At 41.3% G+C, this 20840-nt stretch overlaps 1 protein-coding gene across 9 annotated transcripts; it reads right to left on the bottom strand.

Moving 5' to 3' along the window:
* Nucleotides 1-265: 265 nt before the first annotated feature.
* On the bottom strand, nucleotides 266-20825 carry NPAT (nuclear protein, coactivator of histone transcription). 9 transcript variants are annotated; one of them, XM_035116744.3, is made up of 18 exons: nucleotides 20599-20825; nucleotides 17166-17284; nucleotides 16830-16890; nucleotides 15513-15585; nucleotides 14654-14694; nucleotides 13625-13852; nucleotides 12660-12738; nucleotides 12067-12211; nucleotides 11143-11234; nucleotides 10970-11057; nucleotides 9347-9446; nucleotides 8698-8826; nucleotides 5324-6934; nucleotides 3801-3916; nucleotides 3611-3710; nucleotides 3269-3326; nucleotides 1217-2339; nucleotides 266-356 (listed from the first exon to the last, which is right to left on the bottom strand). In XM_035116744.3, exons 1-18 carry the CDS (start codon nucleotides 20633-20635, stop codon nucleotides 279-281), a joined length of 4278 nt encoding a protein of 1425 aa, XP_034972635.1. In that variant the 5' UTR covers nucleotides 20636-20825; the 3' UTR covers nucleotides 266-278. The 9 variants fall into 9 exon arrangements, with proteins under 9 accessions (XP_034972635.1, XP_088524446.1, XP_088524450.1 ...); XM_088668320.1 differs by having other exon boundaries at nucleotides 9341-9446; nucleotides 20599-20817; XM_088668324.1 differs by having other exon boundaries at nucleotides 266-353; nucleotides 20599-20817.
* Nucleotides 20826-20840: the final 15 nt, after the last annotated feature.

The following is a 20840-nucleotide window of genomic DNA, read 5'->3' as shown; positions in this document are numbered from 1 at the left end:
AACCCCCAGTGTTAATAAAAGTAGTACCTTGTTGTTTTTACAACTCCAACAGCTGTACAATATTTACATTATCCCCACATGTATAACTGTGCAAACCTAACTGGTTGTACATTAAGTGCTTTCTCAGAAGTAGATCTGCCAAGTTATTTATAAGCTAGCAACTTTCTTCAGAACCAGTGTGCCTTTTTAAAAATGCAGTGACACTTGAATGCATCAACTGCACTCCCATTTTCTTATTTCACCTCATAGTTGCAAAAGACCAATGCACAGTTCAGTTTTTATTCATCATAATGCAAAGATAACAAAAATTTATCCACATCCATTCCAGCAGGAAATGCAATTGGTAGCTTCTTCTGCTGAAAAAGGAAAAAAACACAACCATTTAGGCAAACAAGATCTAGGTGCTTAAAAATTGCTTAGTTCCACAGAACGCAACACAAAAACATGTTTATCTGTATAAACCAATACTGTAACCATGAGTGGGATCTCCTGACTTTTTCAAAAGAAGCTTGTACAGTTCTTTGGGATTATGCAGGCCTACACTTATAGTATTGGGCTGCTTTCCACCCACCACTTTTGGGGCATTAAATAAATTAAAAACCAGGATCACCCCTCGACCTGCCCAAAAGGCAAAATAAACCTTTGGAACAAACCATCCCTGACCCGTGACATTTAAATGTTCTGCATCAACATCTATTGAGATTTTTCCCCAATCTAATTTTGTTTACTTCTCAAGTCTATATATAAGTATATGTAGTCCAACAGTGGACATAGGCTTAAATGGTCAACTGGTAAGTGTACCGAAACTTCATAGCTATAAAAAAAATAAAACATACAGGTTGCAATACCTGCAGTCTCTTACAACTACAGCAGGCCAATACAAACATTGCAAACATTGGTTAAGCAGGCTAAGTCAAGAAACTGCGACCCTAAAGATTCATTAAGAGAAGCTCTAAAGATGGGGAGGTGTCTCAGCCAAAGATTTCTTCTGAAAAGTTGTGACAAGTAAAAAATGAAGGAACCATTTCCATTAGTTTAGGAATGCCAACGTGAGCTCGAGAAAAGGCGTATTACAGAATACATTGTGATGTTTCCCATTCTGGGGCATCTAGCTAGACGATGGGATTAAAAGCTGTTAACACTTCTTCTGCCTGCAGGTGCTGCTGGAATATAAACAGTACCATGCGATTATGTTTGAAAGGATTAGTTTACTTACCTTCACTTTCTTCTTTTTTATTGGCAATGTAAAGTTCTGCATATCTTTTTTACTGGCAGTCCGGGCATTCCTCTCACATTCAACCACGTCTTCTGTTTTCCTTTTTTTTGCACTTCTCAAAGACCTAAACTGTTGCGTATTGTCTTTAAGAGGTGTAGTGGTACTAGTCCTTGCAATGGCTGCTCGTGAAAGTATCATTAAAGTGTGGGCAGCCATACTAACACTGTTTTCACTGCTTGTTTCACTAGCTGGGCTACAGGCTGGCAAGTCAGGAGTAGCTGGAGGGACCATAATCCTTGGTGTTGTACTGTCTTCACTATACCGTCTACACGTGGGCGTCCTTATTATATCAAAAGTATCATCAGAGTGTCTATCGCCAGTTCCTGAAGGTGTGCGTGGTACTGGCAAATCTACATTTTCAGGAAGTTTACTAGTGGGGCTTTGCCTCTGAATGTCATGCAGCATTTCCACAGCTTGTTTAGTTAATGGACTGGTCAAACAATGGGCTTGGTTGGCAGACCTGCTTTGGTCTTTTTTTGGCTCCTTTGAAGGTAAAGCTGCTGAAATTTTGCAATTTGCATTGGACTGCAGCCCCTGCTTTTTTGTCAGTTCCTGCGCAGAGGAGCTGTTCTTCTCATTATGAAGGCTAACGTTCTGTTGGCCGTTTGAGAGAGTCGCCACCTCCTGGTTTTTGGGGGGTTTGTCAACAGTCCTTTCCAATTCGTTCTCTTTATTTGCCGTCTGTTTTCTTAACATATCTGATGCCAATCCTGGACCTGAATGTCTCTTCTCAGATTGGGTGTCCTTTGCAGTCAAGTTTCTGCTAGTAATATCAGGCTTACATAAAATCCTAGGCAAAGTTCTTTCTCGTTCCCTCTTGCAGGACTGAGTTTTAGCAGTTGAAAGCACAGCGCTGGGAGAATTCCCAGAGCATAAAGGGTTTTCACTCCTTTCTTTCTGTGATGCTGGAACACTTCCTACTGGAGCAGGCAGTGTGTTGTCAAAGCAAAGCACTCTCCTATGGCTTTCATTCTGTTTGGAAGTGGAACTTAGGGTGTCGAGAGCAACAGTCTCCAACTTTTTTTTCAATTCTACACCAACGTTCTTGTCTGAGTTTGCAATTCTGAATGGGGGGGAAAAGGTAGGGATTATCTGACAATCCTGTCATGAAATTTCTATTTTCAATTATTTTGGTATCTTTTTAAAAGCTATTGCTGAAGGCTATAAACTCAGCCATGTTAGTAGCAGAGAGTATCAAACAAGTTTAAAAAATCTTGAATAATAATAATAATAATTTATTATTTATACCCCGCCCATCTGGCCGGGTTCCCCCAGCCACTCTGGGCGGCTCAACTTTTGCTTTACTGAAATAACAAAAGGGTGAAGAGAAGCAGAACACCCTCCATGCACATAAAAATAAATAAATGAAAAAGTACAGAATTAATTTTAAAGGTTTTCCTGTTGTGAACTTTACCCCTCACAAAACATGTAAAATTTGCTGAATATACACAAAACCACCTCAGGCCTGAAAAACTTAGTCTTCCTTTGCAATGAAACGGTTCTAAGTTCCAGAGGTGCCTCCTTGTCCAAATCCCAGAAAAGAACAAGGCCCTGGAGGCAACTAATAGGGAGAAGAGATACCCACTTTAATTTAACTACCCAATAAAGTTTATGCACCCTCATTTAAACATTCATGTTAAAATGTTTGCCACTGTTTTTAAAATGAAATTCTTTGAACAAATGGAAAGTAACAGCTGCAAGAAAGTTTCTACTCCCTATCAGTTGCCATAAGCCAAACTTTCAAAGGCTACTAAGGAACAATGTAGAAAACAGTCCAAACCACTCAAGTGAAAAAAATATAATGTTTGAAGTTAGTGATCACTATTATGTTTGCCAGCAGCTCCCATGATTACAATGCCTAAACATTATCACTGCAAATGGCAGAAATAACTATAGACTGCTCATATATTTTATCATGCGAGTGCCTTCCAAGAAATGTTGAGAACTGAGAACGCCCCCCCCCCCCATTTTATGCAATGCAACTTAACTGACCTTTGTGCACGAGAAGCAGGACGATTTATAGGCTCAGATCCACTGGGTACCAACTTTCCTAAAGCATTTGTTTAAAAATCAAACTGTTAATTAAAAGAAACAAGTCTGGATTTTTTTTTAAAAAATGGCAGCATCTAAAAAAGCAGACTCTAGGTTTCAAATGAGTTCATATGGAAGAAAAAGACAAGTCAAACATTATATACAGTCTGCTACAATAGTTTCTACCTACGGAACTGAGTATCTTGGGCTGCTGAGGAAGGAATCAGATTTGAGCTGGTAACCTATGGATTCTTCCCATGCTAGAAACAGACTTCCCTTCCTTCAGCCACATCACTAGCTCACCTGCATTTGTCTTGTTTCTTGGGATCCTCTGAGATTTGGGAGGGAGAGGTAGTTTAGGAACACCACCACCCAAAGAAGTCTGTACTGGCATGTGCAGAACCTTGGAAAAAGTGAAAGCAGCACAATGAAGGTTTCTCAAGATTTTCCAACTCAAGAATGACAGTATGGAAATTTAGCAGCAGCGTTTTACCTGACGGGAAGGATCTGAGAATGTATGTCCATTTTGCCCCATTAAAGATACAGGAATCATTCCCACCATTCCTTGCAACACAGGTTGTACTGGAGATGCGATGATGATGGCAGAACCTGAAAATCAATGGACTCATGTGAGCAAGCTGTTAGTACTTACTCAGAGAGTCTCTCTCACTCTCTGTGCCAATGATCCAATGTTAGAGAATGGTCCAAAAGCAAATGGCACTGTTCTACCAGTAAGCCTAAGTGTGTATGACCCTGTAAGCTACCTGGAAGGCAGACTCCCTGGGAACCCTATATAAGCAGCTATAAGCTTTTTAAAGAAAGAGCAGTAAATAGCTCTAAACACATTATTGCTACTAAGCTGAGATATCTTGCTACGAAGAGCACCAACCTATATATACAGCAAGTTGCAGACAGCAAGTTCTCTAAAGCAAAGGGCTAAAATAGGAATATGTTATTCTGCATTGGAGTGGCCCAGCCTTTGCTAGGTACACAGCTATAGGCAGCAAGTAATGTCTGACACGTTGCCTGCATTCACATCTATTTTAGCAACTATTTGTGTGGCAGATGGATAGTAAGGCAAGAAAAGAAGCAAAGAAACCCCTGCAACTGTCCTGACATTGGAACAAATGCAGAAGCCCTTGCTTTGTGTATGTGTTCCTAAGAAACCAGGCTTCCCCAACGCATTTCAATTCCAGGAAGGGCTCCTTTGTTTTGCTTTCTCCGATCGCAACATATTGGTTAGGTCAGTGTTTCTCAACCTTTTTTGGGCCACGGCACACTTGTTCCGTGAAAAAAATCACGAGGCACACCACCATTAAAAAAGTTAAAAAATTTAACTCTGTGCCGCCCTATATTATAATTATGACTGTAAGAAACACTTGCCAAATATTGCTTTCCGGCGGGTAAGTGTTGTGTATTGGCGGCCGCCAGGCTCGTTTGCACTGAGCTTTGGGAAAGAGGAGAAATATTGCTTTCTGGCAAGTTAGTGCTGGGTATTGGCGGCCGCCAGGCACGTGACAATGCAAATCGCCCTTCTCATCGCCGCACGTCGCGGCACACCAGCCAGCGTCTCGCGGCACACTAGTGTGCCGCGGAACAGCAGTTGAGAAACGCTGGGTTAGGTGCTTCAAGCAATAACTCAATTAGGGGTATAGAAAAGGGTTATGTGCCAGGCAACCACCGAGTTAATGCCTTATAGCAGAGGTAACCAGTGCAGTGCCCTCCAGATGTTGTGGACAGGAGCTCTCATCATCCATGATCACTGATCATGCTACCCGGCAGGTATCCTAAGGCGAATATACTGTTAGTATACTGCTCTTAGTTCTCATTCCACTTGGATTATTTTGAAATAGGCTGCATGATTTTTGCATCTGGCTACCATAAACACATTTTATACGTTACCTACAAGAGAAGAGCAATGTAACATGTAAGTGCTAACTCATTTAAATAGTAAAGCAACAGACTTATGACCAAAACCAGTATAAACTTCAGCTACGGTTTTAAACCAATAGTTACCCTGTGTAAAGTTTGGCGACATTGGCGGGTTCATGGCAAACAAGTTGTTTGTTCTAGGAGGAGTCCGTAACTGCTGTGGTGTTGGAACCTGCGATGCAAGAGGTGCTGAATTGCCAGGCAACATAACCAAGTTTGATGGAGTAACATTTGTATTTAAAGCTGCCTCAGTCATACAGGTGGCAATATAGACACCATTGGCATTGCTGAAAGATGTGTTTGTGGCTGGCATCAGCTGTATAAATCCCCCATCCTTGGCAACGCTGGGCGTCCCAGCAATGGAAAAAACAGCACACTCCTCATTTGATATGTTGAGTGTACTCGCGACTGAGTCTTGAGGTCTGAGCACAAGAAGATTCTGTTCTACCAAAGCTGAATCCCCAGTTCTTTCAACCTCTTCCGAAGTCATGCATCTGGCTGGTCCTGTTAGCTTGGCTGGTGATTTAGCTGGCGAGGACAGGATTATAGTTGGCAGGTTTTCTCCAGAAATGCTGGAAACTGCATTGTTCAGCTCGGCATCTGCTGAAATGAATGGGTCATCGCTGATAATGATTTTTAAGGAAACTACGCTGGAGGGATCTACATCTGTGGCTTGGCTACTAGAGGAAACACTGCCTGGTTCTTTGTTTCCTGGACTTGATTCTCCCACTGGTTCTGGAGGAGAGCAACACACAGCCGATGTGGTGGGGTTGCTATTAGTAGATCTCTCTGAACGCCCCTCATTATCAGAAGACTGAAATAAGCTATCTGCATCTGATTTTGTGGAAGATGATGGCTCTTGCATTTCTATCTGTGAGATTTCAGAGCCTTCCAATTTCTGGTTTTGAGGTTTTGAACAAGGTTCTTGGTGCACAGGCTGACCATCTGAATGAAGGCTGTTGGAAGTATCCACAACTTCAAGCTGGAGCTCTATAGCATTTGGATCAGATGCATTTGTTACAAATGCTGCAGCAGAATCAGACTCAATTTTATCCTGGCTTTGACAATCAGAGGCAGCATGACTGTCTGGGTTTTGCTGGCCAGGTACAGGAAGTTCAGCTGGCTGTCCCATTATGAGCTCTAGACTTTTATTTGTTTCTGCTGAATGGCTAGAGTTGGCTGCAACAGTTCCTTTCAGCATTTCATTTCGGCCAGTTCTCGGAGGGGATAGCAATTTTGCATTTGTCCTTTCATCTAGTATATTATCAGACAATGAATAACTCTCTGCTCCTCCAGACGGTGAGATTTGCATCGCACCCAACTGATCATACTGCAAATGAGGCAAGTTTTGAAGATCTTGACATAAGAGGTCTTTATCAGTTCTACCGTCTCTTGCTGCTGTTCCTTTTTTGCTGCAAGAGCCTACACTGTGTCCACTGAACTCTGAATCAGAGACATGATTCTGCTCAGATTCAAAGACTGCATTGTGCTTGATTCTTTGGCTATCCATTCCCATTTCTACAGGGTCACTTTCACTCCTCACTTTAGAATCCCTGGGAAATTCTTCAACTCCTACGTTTTGCATCTCCAGGTGTTCTTCCAAGGTAACTTCACTACCACTGCAACCAGTCTTTGGAACATGTGCCTCAGTTGAATGATCTTCTGTGTATGACAGAGCTGCTCGGGAATTATCACCTGCAACAGATCAACACAGTTTCACTACAATCTAGTGTTGTAGGACACCCCATGCCAGAATAATGTTACAAAAATAGATTACACCACTTTTGTACATACACTGCAAAACCTCCATGGAGAGATACTAAAAAAATTGCACTGACCTCTTAAGAACCATGTCATTGTTTTGTCCTCCCTTTATCCAGGGAGGACCATTATCCAGCATCTGAAACCCTTCCCTTTAGAAGAAAACCGCTAGCAACCCCACCCTTATATGTACAGATAAGTATTTTATTAGAAAATATTTGATTGTTGTGTCTTAGGTTATTGGAAGTCATTTAAAATATCATAACCATAAGTTCAAGGAGTAATAGAACCATTTGGTTTTAAAGTTTGTCATCTATTTCTTTCTAATTTCTCAGTGTAGTAGTAATGGTAGTTATTGTTTGGGGTAGCTATTATTGTTTGGGGATATCTTGCACTCTGAATTTACAAAGCTATATTTAATGGATTTGAGTTAAAAGAAAGGAGATTTCAACTAAACAACCTGGAAGAACTTTCTGACAGTAAGAGATGTTTGACCATGGAAGAGACTCCCTCGGGAGCTGGTGGACTCCCCTTCCTTGGAGATTTTAAAGCAGAGGTTGGATGGTCATCAGTCATGTATGATCCAGTTGGGATTCCTGCATTGCAGGGGGCTGGACTAGATGACCCTCAGCCTCCCTTCCAACTCTATGCTTTTATGATACTACCTATTATCTAACACTGTACAATATATGAGTCTAGTTTAAAGACAGGGAAACCATTTGTAATCCATTTACATTCTCATAGTGCTACGAAGGTCGCTCAGCTTCACTGAAATCCATGGTGCTACAAAAATATATGGGGTGTAACACACACAGGTGCCATATGAAATAAGTTCATTAAGCCCACCCTGGTCTTTTGCCTCCAAGACAGGTCAATTTTAAAAACAGGTTAGTACCCCTCCACCTCTATTTTCACTCATTCAGGCTGTAGCATTGCTTTAGCACTTACGTGTCCTATAAAGAAGATGACTGGACTCCACCCACGACCCATGGGGTGTTGGAGAAAAACATATTGGGCTGAAAGAGAGATGGCTATAGTGGAAATAGCATACTCTCTAAATTAAAGAGTGGACTGGACTCTGCACACCACAATGTAAGAACTGTGGTCTGCATAATCTCCATCTTGCTGGTAATGGTTTGCAGCAATTAAAACAGAAGCATATAGAAACTAATTCAGGCTAGTATTGGGGAGTTACTTTAACCCATGTACTTAAATCTAGTTTTGTGCTACTGACTTGTAATCAGAATGGCATTTGAGCTCCAAAGTCAACAGTTGTCATTAGCTGTCATTCTAAGCTGATTTACGGAAAGGAGAGAAGGGGACAGGATAAAGTTACCTTGGTTAGAAGTCAAAGCAGCAGTTATTATTAGGCTATATAAAGAACAACAAGACTCGCCTTTTCAAAAGAAGATTGAAGTATCAAAGAAACTCAAGTGTCAATTAAGCAACTTACACCCCAGCCCTTCGGAAGTTTACCTAGTAGTCCCATCCATTTCAATAGGACTTCCTATTTTGTGTACTGCAGGACTGCAGTAACAGTAATTTTAACATGTTCACAATTGCACATCCCAAATCGCCCAGTCTTTAATAGTGCTTTACAAATTGTGCAGGGTTAACAATTAACATTCTACGCCCTGGAACAAAAGGACATTCTACAAGTATTGGAGATAACTGGAAAGCTTTTAATGAGGGCTTACTGATTTCCTTTGTTGCAATATAGCTTTCAAGTGCTCCTAGGCTTTCTTCGTCCACTAAAATTACATTCTCTATTCCTCCATTCTGAGCGGAAATACCGTGAGAAGCATTTCTACCACCCTTGGCTTTACCTGTTTTAAAAGAAAGGGAAAAAATAAACTGGAAGGGTACTAATATTTGATTCAAGGCACAAATTATGCCTAACATATATTCCTAACATATCGGGTAGGTTTTTCTGTTTCCACTAAATCAATCATCCATAAAAGTATTTTGAGCAATTGTGGAAGAGCAAAAGTTATAAATATTGATTCTAAATATTTGTACTACTTGGCATTTAACAAACTAGATAAGAACTGTAGACCACACATTTAGGGAGTCCTCTGTGAGCACGTCTGGCATCTGGTGTGCATCAGTTACAGACAGCTACATAAATGAAGTGCTATACCCATAAATACTTTACAACAATATGAGACATAATATGCCAAGCTCCTACAAAACACTTAGGTGGTGATAACTTGCTTCTCAACACATGAGAACATAGGACTGTAGCCAATGCTCGCTCTACTCAGAACAGACCCACTGAAATTACACCAGACCACCCCTTAGCCTTTCATTACACTCATGGTATTCAAAGTGATAACTAACACGCACCAAAATCAAATACATCGAAGAGTCCTTGAAATGCTGGATCTGACTCTGTTTGCTCCAGAATCTCCTGGATGGCTTCTTCGGTCATGTGAATTTCACCCTGCTATGTAGGTAATATAAAAATAATCCACAAGTAAGTTAGAAGATGTAAACTGTTCTCTCTAGATGTAAAATGTATGTTGAAAGGAAACATAGGAAGAAAACCTCCTTGAAAAATCAGAAGGAATTTATAAAATAAACCTGACCTCAATGGTAGAAGCTGAGTGACACCAACCATCTTGACTGAACTTGCATCTACTATAGTTCCAAAAGGTGTCAAGGGAAATATAGAACATAAATTGGGATCAGCAACAAAATGCTTCAGTGCAGAATACTCCCAATTCAGGGTTCTACCCAGCCAGCCATACACTTTCCCTGGGTACTCCATTCCCATCTGCCCTGCCCTTGGATATAGTTTCCCCATTCACTCTGCCTCAGCTGATAGCCAGAAAGCACTCTGTGCCCTTAAAGCATTCTCAGTCCTCATTTGGCAGTTTGGGTTCTTCTTCCCCAAGTGTCCTGTTTTTCAATTTTTGGAAACCATGGAGTTTCTCTAAGCCCATAGATATTGCCCCATACGTGTGCATATGGTAGTTATTTTGGCTACAAACATATCCATATTCAGACAATCAAGCTGTGCACAAGATTTGTATGCTAGACTGCTTAGCTGCACTTTGTGTTATTTCCCTTTAAGATGGTTCTGAAACTTCAGTCAGTACAAAATAAAGTGGCTCAGTAGTTGGAAACATATAAAAATATTTGAAATAATTTTCATTACAAAACTACATCAACCTCAGTTTCTGTATCCGACATTAGTCATACTGAGTAGGACAGATGAAATTAATGTGTATGACTAATTTATAGGCATTAATTTCAAACAGTCTACTATTGAGTAGAATGTAGTTGGGTACCACTCAGTTTGTAAATAAAATTCACTTAACAGATCATGTAGACCAAGCATCCCCAACCTGCGGCCCTCCAGATGTTTTGGCCTACAACTCCCATGATCCCTAGCTAACAGGACCAATGGTCAGGGATGATGGGTACTGTAGTCCAAAACATCTGGAGGGCCGAAGGTTGGGGATGCCTGGTGTAGACACAGCAACCAAAACCATGATTTTAAGGACAAACAAGATCTTCTTTAGAATTACTATTGATTGATAGTCACAAAGGATCGTAACTGTGCTACTGTACAGCTCTCATTAATTTCAATAAGGTTCAGGGTAATAATATTCCCAGTTAACTGTGCCTCAGTTACTTGTAAAGTCTGCACAACTTGCGAGCCACCAAGATGAAATGCGGAGCATCAGCAACATACTGCGCCCTGCTTTGGCCTTGCTAACACCCCTGGGTTTTGCAGTCCCATGAAGAAAGCAAAAGGTGGTGGTTTATCAAGCCCTGATGGCTGTCATACATGGCTGGTGGCCTGCAGCTTGGCTAAGTGGGTGACAAGTAATGCAGTTTGCTTTAAAGTAAGAAATGTGGGCTTGATTGTATAACTATTTGGTGTGCCTTTTCACTTATAAATGCATGCCAGGCATCAAATACATTTTATATATGAGTGTGCATCAGTTCTTGGAACCTTACCTGAAGACCAAGCAATTCATCAATTGAGGACTCTTGTATTGTTGGGCCACTGTCTGCCTGTTTTGCTGTCTGAGAAATATTGCCATCACTGGAATAGACAGTTACAAATAATTAGCAGGCTTCCAAAATAATTTACAGATTTGGAACAGGAGGTGTCAAGAAAGTTCTTTTACCTGCCCAAGAATTTGTTGATGTTTTCAGCTAGCTTCTCCTGAAGACATTTGTTGCTCAGAATTTTCTCTCTGGCATTTTCAATAATCATTTGCTAGAAAACAAATTTGAAGCAGTCCAAAATTACTAAAAAAGAAAAGCAAAACTGATTCTACCAGCACTATTAAGTAAAACCCCATCCCCTTATCCAGAGGTTCCTCCTTCATTAAATGTTTTTAAACAGAGGTGGGATGGTTCTCTGTCATGGATACTTTAGTTAAGATTCCTGCATTGCAGGGGGTTGGACTAGATGATCCTCGGGGTCTTTATGATTCTTTTAGTATAGCAATTCTAAATTGCTCTCAGGTCTCCAAACCAATCTTAAGAGGAGCAAGATTTAAGTCCTATTTATACTTTATACTGTTATATACTTGATGCACATTTATTAAATGTATTCAAGGCCAGCCTACCCATGAGGCAAGGTAAGGTGGCTGCCTCAGGCAGCAGGGTCCGCTGGAACAGCAGATTCCGATGTCAATCTTTCTTCCACCCCTTGTTCCTGATATAATTCTTCCCTGACCTCTTCTTCTCTGGTGAGGAGGGAGGTACCATTTTGGTGCCTGCCTCAGGTGCCAAAATCTCTTGGGCTGGCCCTTTATACATTCTTATGTGTGCACAGACATAGCGACTACATGTCATACATCTAAACCTTTCTGGATTAAATTTAAAAGTTGGCCCAGAACACCATTATAAGCTATACCAAAAATGGAGACTACTTTGGAAAGTCTTTAAAAATGGCTTATTACCTGAATTTTTCATAGCAATAAATGAAGCTGGAATTGCAATAACAAACTGCAAGGCTGTGGGGAAGGAGAAGCAAAAGGCGAGTAGAAAAAAAGAAAGTAAATGCTGTTCTGAAGGTTTTTTTTTATAAAAAAAAAACTTACTGGAAGGTCACCCTCTATAAGTTCTAGCTGTTCACTTCCTTCTTCCATGGGTGAGCTTTCTTCTTCCACCATTGGAGTGTCCCGTAAATCACAATTGGATAATTGTGATCCGGATGATACAATGCTCTTTTTCTTCTGGAAGTCACTGAAGTATTTCAGAAGTTTAAAGAAACGAGAAAGAAATAAATTTAGGATATTTACTGAAGCTCATGTTGTAAATCTTATCTATTCATTCCTCCTGCTCTTTGCTCAGAGGAACTTAGTGGCCTTAACCGAGATCCACACCTGTTAGAGTACTTGCCGCATAACCTAACAGTTTATAGTCTGGAGACACAAGGTTAACCATGCAATCCTATACAGAAGTAAGTGCCACTGAGTTCAATGCGGCTTACTCCCAGCTAAGAGAGCACAAATATGCAGCCCTATGGTTGAGGGCAGAAATGAGGGAAGTGACTTCATATGAATTCATACAGAAGGGAATAGTAAAAAAGGAGCAGAGTGAATACACTGTTGTAAATAAAGGATTAGGTGCCCTTCAAAACATAAAGGAGATTCATAAATTAAAAACACATTAGCCAAGAACTAGCATTTACCCTTTTCTTTTTCCGGGAGACACCATGCTCAAGTGAAGCTTCCGTTCTTGGGGTGCAGAAACCAAGTTTGCAGTGTCTCCTGCTTTAAAAAGAAAAAATGAGTGAGACAAATGTTGCTTCTGGTTAAGATTTTTTAGGCTACCAAACATTTTCTGTTGCCAATAGGAAAGGCAATGACAAATGACAACAGGCAACTGAAATAGACATTTCCATCTTCTCTTTTTAAACAAAACATTTCCCCCAATTTACTTCTTTATCTTCCTCCACGTGTGTCAAGGCAATTTACAGATTAATACCTGAAAAAGTTTTTAAAGTGAATTGGGGTGGCTGTATTGTTTTTAAATGGTTTTCTTTTACACTGGTCTCAGTGAAAAAGAAAAGAAGTACGGCAGCTTATAGGGACAATGCGTATCCTCTGATTCATCCCCCCTTCATTGTTGGGACAGGAATAGTCACAGAGGTTTCTACAACTGATAGAACTGGTCTTCAGACAGAACCTCCTGCTTCAACTGACAGGTCTCTGAAAGTGGTGAGGGAGATCTGCTAAACCAGAGGTGGGGAGCCATTTTCAACCCAAGGCCATGTTTCATTCTGGGCAACATTCAGGTGGCCACATTTCAGTAGTGGGCAGGGCCAGAGGCAAAAGTAAGTGGAGCAACACATGTGAATTTTATTCCTTTGTACAGTAAGCTAGTTTCTTCACACTCACACATCCCTCTCTATCCTCCATCTAGAATAAACTAAATACATTAGCAGAGTTCAAGCACCTATTCCAGACAGGCATAAACACCTAAAGAGGCTGTGAAGTTGGGTTGTGGATCAGGATGGTGTGTAGACCGAGGAGAGTCCCATAGGCCAGACAGGGAGGCCTGGAAGTCAAGCATGAGGTTCCCCAACACTGTGCTAAACTGTGCAAGCCCTGGGACACCCTCCTAAGGACCACAGAACTGAGTATTTACACTTACTGTTAATATTGCTTTCTTGTACTTGGCACTGGTGTGCAGATGAAGAACCTGGTCTTGTCTGGACCATAACTGGGGTTACAGTTGGTTTAAGAATAACTCGTGTGGCTGCCATTGGAGCAGAGTTCAGTTGTCCTGGCTGATGAGCTACAGAGGGCCCTGAATTTGAGGGAAGTGATTGTGGAATGCATTTCTGCTTTTTCATATCTGCAATTGCACTTCTTGTGCGGCCTAGAAAAAGACATAAAATAAAAGGAGATAGGAGCCCATCTCGACAGACTGTTGGTTTCTTAAGCTGTGCCTTTACTGCTTCAAGAGCTAAATTGTGGCACTGCAGTAAAACCAAATGTTCCTTCACCCCTGAAGTAATTTTGAACCAAGTCAGGAATGCAGTTAGTTTTGTTGCTAAATAGATTTGGTGTCAACTAAATCTAAAGAAGAGGCAGCCAGCTGCTTGCTGGCACTACAGTACTGTACTATGGAATCACACACAAGATTCAGGAGTCTTGACACACGCTACAAGGGAAAAGAGTTTGCCCACATTCCAGGATTATGGAGTCCAAGAGCTGATTTAAACGGCAGAAATAACACATGGTATTTTCCTGGATCACTTCCAGATCAGGACAACTGTTGTTTCACTACTCCCAATCACTCTGAACTACTACAGTGACAAGCTGAACTTGACAGTCTGTCGGGTGGGGGATGAAGAAAATAAAACTCTCAATGCTTACTTCAGAGATACAAGATAAAGGAGGATTTCCAACTTTAATACACCACAAAAAGACTAAGCTCTGCCTCTGTGGGCAAAATCCATCACATTTACATTGTCAAATGTTAGCAGTTCTACTATAAATATTTCAGGAATATGTCTTATTACATTAAACTTGCAATTCTAAGTATACTATGATGTACAAGTCATACTGAAATGAATTTGACTGATTTCCAGTCAATTTCCACATGGACTGGGAAAAGTTGCAAGGTTTTTGAGGGGTGAATTCAGATTACATAAAATAGATGTTTTCTGATACATACCCCGTTGATGAGCACTAAACGCACCAGAATTCTGCATGCTCCTGCAACAATCAAATTGCCAAGTGAAATTAGAATTCAATATACAAGTCTAAGGGAAACTTGGCTTCATATGGACCAATGAGACAATAGTTACATGGACATTTAGATTAAGGATTAAAGCAACAGGGGGGGGACATCAAAATTAAACATGAATTAAAATTTTGTTATCAGTAATATATTTCTATGGTAAGATGAACAATTTTCAAATACACTATCACCATGATTAACGTTTTATAGTAAATAAGCTTGGTTTTATTTTGAAGTATTATACAGTATATGTGCTTTGGGGTTGGGTGGTTGGTTGGTTGGTTGCAGAAGTGGCTGCTTACAGAGTTTGGGGTGGGTGGTGGTTGCGGTGCATCACATCCCCCCGTGCAAATCCCCCCCGGTGCAAATCCCCCCCCCCTCGGTGCAAATTCCATTGTGCAACCAGTAGTTGAAAATCACTGGGCTGACCAAAAGCACTTTAGGAGTTCCCACCAAACCCCCTATTTGAATTCAGCCAATCTGGCTGGGCCTGCAGGGTGGAGCTTTGGAAGTGGACCTGACTGTAGCAGTTTTCACTGTAGTCCATTCCATAAAAGATGGCTTGAGCTCTCCTTGGCACCATTTTTGTCATTCTGATCAGACAAAGCTTTAAAACACCAGCATGCTATGTTGAATAACTTACAAGCATCAGTGAGATAAAATCAGTACGAAAAGACCAAGACCTCACCAAAATGCAACCATAGTAAGTATATAGGAGGAATGTAGCCCTATAATAAGATGACAAAGGTCCCCTATGACATGCAGATTAGTATTTGCTATCAATACAAATTACCTGATTTGAGAAAGTGTGTAGTCCAACTTCTTCCATAAAGACGACATCATTGCTGGAACATCATTTGTTGCTTCTTTAAAGAAACACATCAGACAAAACTTGTGTCAAATGTGAAAAGGACTAGTTGATCTATGAATAAACTGGAAAAACTACACAATCAAGAGATCATGATTCTAACTTCTTTAAAAATAAATGGCACCGCTGCTTTAGCATGAAGAGGAACATTTTAGGAGTCTAGATGTACAAGTGGGGTGTGTAAGAAAATGTCGCACTGTTGAAAAATCCTGCTAACGGTTCCAGCCAGTGATGTGAACTTCCAGTATACAGTGGTACCTCTAGATGCGAACGGGATCCGTTCCAGAGCCCCGTACGCATCCAGAGCAGTACTCAACCTGAAGCACCAAATCTGTGCATGCTCGTCGTGCGATTCGGCGCGTCTGCGCATGCGTAAATTGCCGAACCCGGAAGTAACCCATTCCGTTACTTCCGGGTTCAGCACGTACGTAACCTGTGTTGTACGCAACCCGCAGCATTCGTATCTAGAGGTATGTACTCTAATCCATTCCTCCTTCCCCCAGCAACAGCCAGTCAGCTCTGAGCCTGCTCAGTCTCCACTGGGCTAGTTTTGTTTTTCCTCTTCCTTTGTAATTTCTGTTGAGTGGTTGGCTGGTGTTAAGTTTTTTGTCTATTGTTCCTGCTCTTTTGTTTTCATTGGTAACTTTTTTTAAAAAAATCTAAACTAATTTAAACCACCTTAAATTTATTTAATTTAAGAAGATAATGGTATTTAATAATTTATGTACTCTGTACTGACATCACTGGGTAGAGTGTGGATTATAAATCTAAAGAAAACATATTGCACAATATAGGGTAAAGGTAAAGGGGCCCCTGACCATCAGGTCCAGTCGTGTCCGACTCTGGGGCTGTGGCGCTCATCTCGCTCTATAGGCCGAGGGAGCCGGCGTTTGCCCGCAGACAGCTTCTGAGTCATGTGGCCAGCATCACAAAGCTGCTTCTGGCGAACCAGAGCAGCGCACGGAAACGCTGTTTACCTTCCCGCCAGAGAGGTCCCTATTTATCTACTTGCACTTTGATGTGCTTTCGAACTGCTAGGTGGGCAGGAGCTGGGACCGAGCAATGGGAGCTCACCCCGTTGCAGGGATTCGAACCGCCAACCTTCTGATCAGCAAGCCCTAGACTCTGTGATTTAACCCACAGTGCCACCTGGGTCCCTACATTGCACAATATACCCCCCACTAATAGGGAAAATAGCCAAATCTTTAACTTGTATCTTCCAATCCCAACACCCCTTCTTACCTTTCGATTTCATTGTGATATACTCATTCAGGATGGTGATTAAGTTTTTCCCAAATAGAGACTGAAGAAAAAAAGGAAAAGAACAGCATTCAACTACACAACTTCCAGCAACAACATACTGGAAATGTCTTGACTATCCAAAGCACAATGGATGCCATTTGGACTCAAGCAAGCAATTTTCATGTGGACTCCAAAGCTCACCATGCAGTGGAGGGGTATTTATTACCTGAATCCATCTTAAGTTGAAATATTCATTATGCAGAACTATCTTGGAAAGTAGAAAGCTCAGGGGCTGATCAAAACTGACAGCCACCTTTCTCACAAATATGTACTCACCAGTAAACAAGCTGGAACAAAGCCTTCCCCAGTACAATGCTCTGCATATTCTTTTAAATCTGAGCTTTCCAGTATAAATGCCCGACATGTGGCTAAAAGCTTTTCTTGTTGTAAATAACCTGTAACAGACAAAATATTTTCTGATCCTTTGTGCCAATATGAACAAGGAACGAAGTTAAAGCCAATGATATTATACTTAAACTCATATATTTATCATGAGTTTTTAAAATGATCATTCCACTGTGAAAAGGAGTCTAGTCTGGTTTATATGGAATGTTCTTTTACAAGGCAATCCTGCACACACTTAGGTAAAGGGACCCCTGACCATTAGGTCCAGTTGTGACCGACTCTGGGGTTGCGCGCTCATCTCGCATTATTGGCCGAGGGAGCCGGCGTACAGCTTCCAGGTCATGTGGCCAGCATGACAAAGCTGCTTCTGGCAAACCAGAGCAGCACATAGAAACGCCGTTTACCTTCCCGCTGTAGCGGTTCCTATTTATCTACTTGCATTTTGACGTGCTTTCAAACTGCTAGGTGGGCAGGAGTAAATCTCATTGAATACAGTGGAACTTTATTCTGAGCAGATAAATTTAGGATTGCCGTATTAGATACCATTTCAAAACCAGCAACAGCAGCAGCTAGAAACACTTTCTGAAGAAAGCCAAGATATATTTTCAGAAATTCAGTGGTTTAAAGTTCAGAGTTATAAAATACCATATTTACTTAAATGCAATGTACACCTTTTTTGGCCAAAACACATCACAAAAATTAGGGTGTGCATCAGATTTGATGGCGCCAGCAAATCCTTTTTTGGTTTCAACGTTTCGAAAATTGAGGTGCACATTAGATTCACGTAAATGTGGTATGAATGAGGATGCAACCCATTATAAGACTGCTAATATATATATATATATATAAATATATATATATATATATATATATATATATATATATATATATATATATATATATAATATTGTTACATGACCCATGTAACAAAGAAACAGCGTGGACATATGTGCACTTTACATGTCTGGTCCAGTTGGCATCCACACACAAACGTAACATTTGAATGTATACACATAAAAGGGTACATTTAAACACATGGGCCTGAACTAATATACGACTTATAATGTGGAAAGCAACCATGTGATGCCAGCCCATTATGCACCTTATTAAAGCACATGTAGGTGTCTGGTGATGTTGGAAGATGGGACACATGCACCTCGTGGGTAGCAAAGCATGATTTCACTCAAGCAAACACAGGTGGGTGGACAAGGAGAAGATTGATCCCAGTCTGCATCAAAGCTTGCTTTGTAGTGGGGAACCCTAATTACAAGGCAATGCATTCAAGATTTAGGATTTGACAAAACCAGAACTCCCCTTTGGGGTGATGTGAAATCTATGGCAAGATGTGTGCAAGTGCTCCCTTACTGAGAGCAATTGTGACTTTTTCCTGTGTTTTTGTCTTCATGTGGACTTCAGGGAATCACTCTGTATGGTATGATGAAAGAAAACAAAACCACATGCTACTAAACAATTATGTAAATAGCTTTCTTTATTTTTAATGATTAAATTTAAATTTAATAGGAATATAAACAAAAATTTAACTAACAACAAAGTTAATAGCAGCTGGTTATATTTTCTTGTTTGTAAAAACTACTAATAGCAGTTCCTCTCTTGCTCGCTATAAATTGAATTTATGCAAATAAAAGTTTCTCCTCCTTATGAGCAATAGCAGTTGGTGGGGTGGCACACATAGGGCAACACTGCTCATCTGCCTTCTTAACCCAAAGCATCACTGCCAGTTCCTGAGAGGAAGAGGATTCCAGCTAAAGAAAGAAGATTGCAACTAAGCATCAGGAACAACTTTCTGGTGGTTAGAGCTGTTCAAAAGTGGAACGGACTCTCTTGGAAGATGGTGGGTCCACTTTCTTTGGAGGTTTTTAAGCAGAGATTGGATGGCCATCTGTCATGGAAGCTTTAGATGAGATTCCTGCATTGCACCAATTGGACTTGTTGATCATCAGCATTTCTTTCAACTTTACAATTCTATGATTCAACTCCCTTCTCCTGGAACTGGACATTAAATCCAGGGTGCCACTGCAATTCTATTCATGCTTGCTAGGAAGTAAGTTCCACCTTATTTGGTGGATCATTTGCATCTTACTCAGTTGAGTATTTCCAGCTAAGCATGCATATGATTGTAGTCCAGTTTGGATGGGGGCAGCCCTTATACATGTATATACAGTGGAACCTCGGTTTATGAACACCTCGGTTTATGAATTTTCAGTTTATGAACGGCGCGGAACCATCTGGAACGGATTAATTCATATTCCATTACTTTCAATGGGAAAGTTCGCTTCAGTTTATGAACGCTTCAGTTTATGAACAGACTTCCGGAACCAATTACACCCATGCGTTCATTTTATGAACGCTTCAGTTTAAGTACTCTGCGGACCCGTCTGGAACGGATTAATCCACTTTCCATTACTTTCAATGGAAAAGTTTGCTTCAGTTTATGAACGCTTCAGTTTAAGTACTCCGTGAACAGATTAATCCACTTTCCATTACTTTCAATGGGAAAGTTCGCTTCAGTTTATGAACACTTCAGTTTATGAACAGACTTCCGGAACCAATTGTGTTCATAAACCGAGGTACCACTGTATAAGCATAGGTACATGCAAATAAGGCACAATGCCATGCATAGACTGACATTTCACTTATGACAGCTACTGTTATATTTTTATAACACGAATAGAATAAGCTACTACCTAATATATCCTTAACCAATGAACCACCAATTAGAAAAAGCCAAAATAGCAAGCTACAAAAATCACCCTTCTTCCTTCTCTCCCACAACACACATACAGCCATCTTGTGATTCTAAGCCATTTTGGGAGCCATGTTAGCAAGAAGAAAAAGGGGGGAATAAAAGGTGGGCGGGCAGCGTATATATATGTAACAAATAAGTAATAAACAACGCCTTAGCCCATGACCCCAGTGGAAGAAGACGGGCTATGGTGGAGTAAAGCAATAAACAAAATTAACCGCGCTTTAGCTTTTAGATCCGTGGAGGAAAGCTATGGTGAAGTACAAGAATAACTATCGACAATATTTCTGCTTTTAGGGCAGGCTATAGAATAGTAAACAAAGAAGAGCAATATGTGCAGGAGAGGAAGCAAAGCTTTTCGCAACATAACAAACAGTGTGGTGGCGGGGGCGATGAATCGATAGTTGGGGCGTCACGGGCGTGTCCCTATTCTGCTTTGGAAACGATGGGAGATGCGAGGGGCGCCCTCGGCCTGCCCTTCTCGGAGGCCCCCAGGAACACACACACACACACCGCGGGGCCAGGCGGGAGGGAGCAAAAATAGGGGATCGTTGTCCCCGGAAGCCCCCCTCACGAGAGGAGCCCTTCGTTCACGCTTACCTAGCACCAGGCGGGCCACGTCGGACGGCAGTAACATGGTGAGGGGGCTGAGGGAGGGATGGGGGATCCGCTCCCTTCCCGCCCCAGTGGGGCAGCGGCGGCACCAACTCCCAGAAAAGGCGGCTATCCGCGCTCCCCTTTCTCTCCGCGCCCAAACCTCTCCACAACAGCAGCAGCCGTCAGCCTCCGTCCCGCCCACCGACTTCCGGCAGCAGGAGCGAAAACATGAGATTTTCCGCTTC

The sequence above is a fragment of the Zootoca vivipara genome, chromosome 4, assembly GCF_965207765.1.
Source record: "Zootoca vivipara chromosome 4, rZooViv2.hap1.1, whole genome shotgun sequence".
Lineage (NCBI taxonomy): Eukaryota > Metazoa > Chordata > Lepidosauria > Squamata > Lacertidae > Zootoca > Zootoca vivipara.
Note: the sequence above shows the minus strand (reverse complement) of the source record. Positions and strands in the feature narration are given on the sequence as shown.

What these genes read in the sequence shown, in the direction of transcription:
- NPAT (XM_088668319.1), bottom strand. Translation starts at nt 20,635, where the DNA reads ATGTTACTGCCGTCCGACGTGGCCCGCCTGGTGCTAG. An exon ending in TATCACAATGAAATCGAAAG is followed by an intron (nt 15,586 to 16,829) that starts GTAAGAAGGGGT and finishes GTTTCTTTAAAG; the next exon opens with AAGCAACAAATGATGTTCCA. An exon ending in GTTTAGTGCTCATCAACGGG is followed by an intron (nt 13,853 to 14,653) that starts GTATGTATCAGA and finishes GTCTTTTTCTAG; the next exon opens with GCCGCACAAGAAGTGCAATT.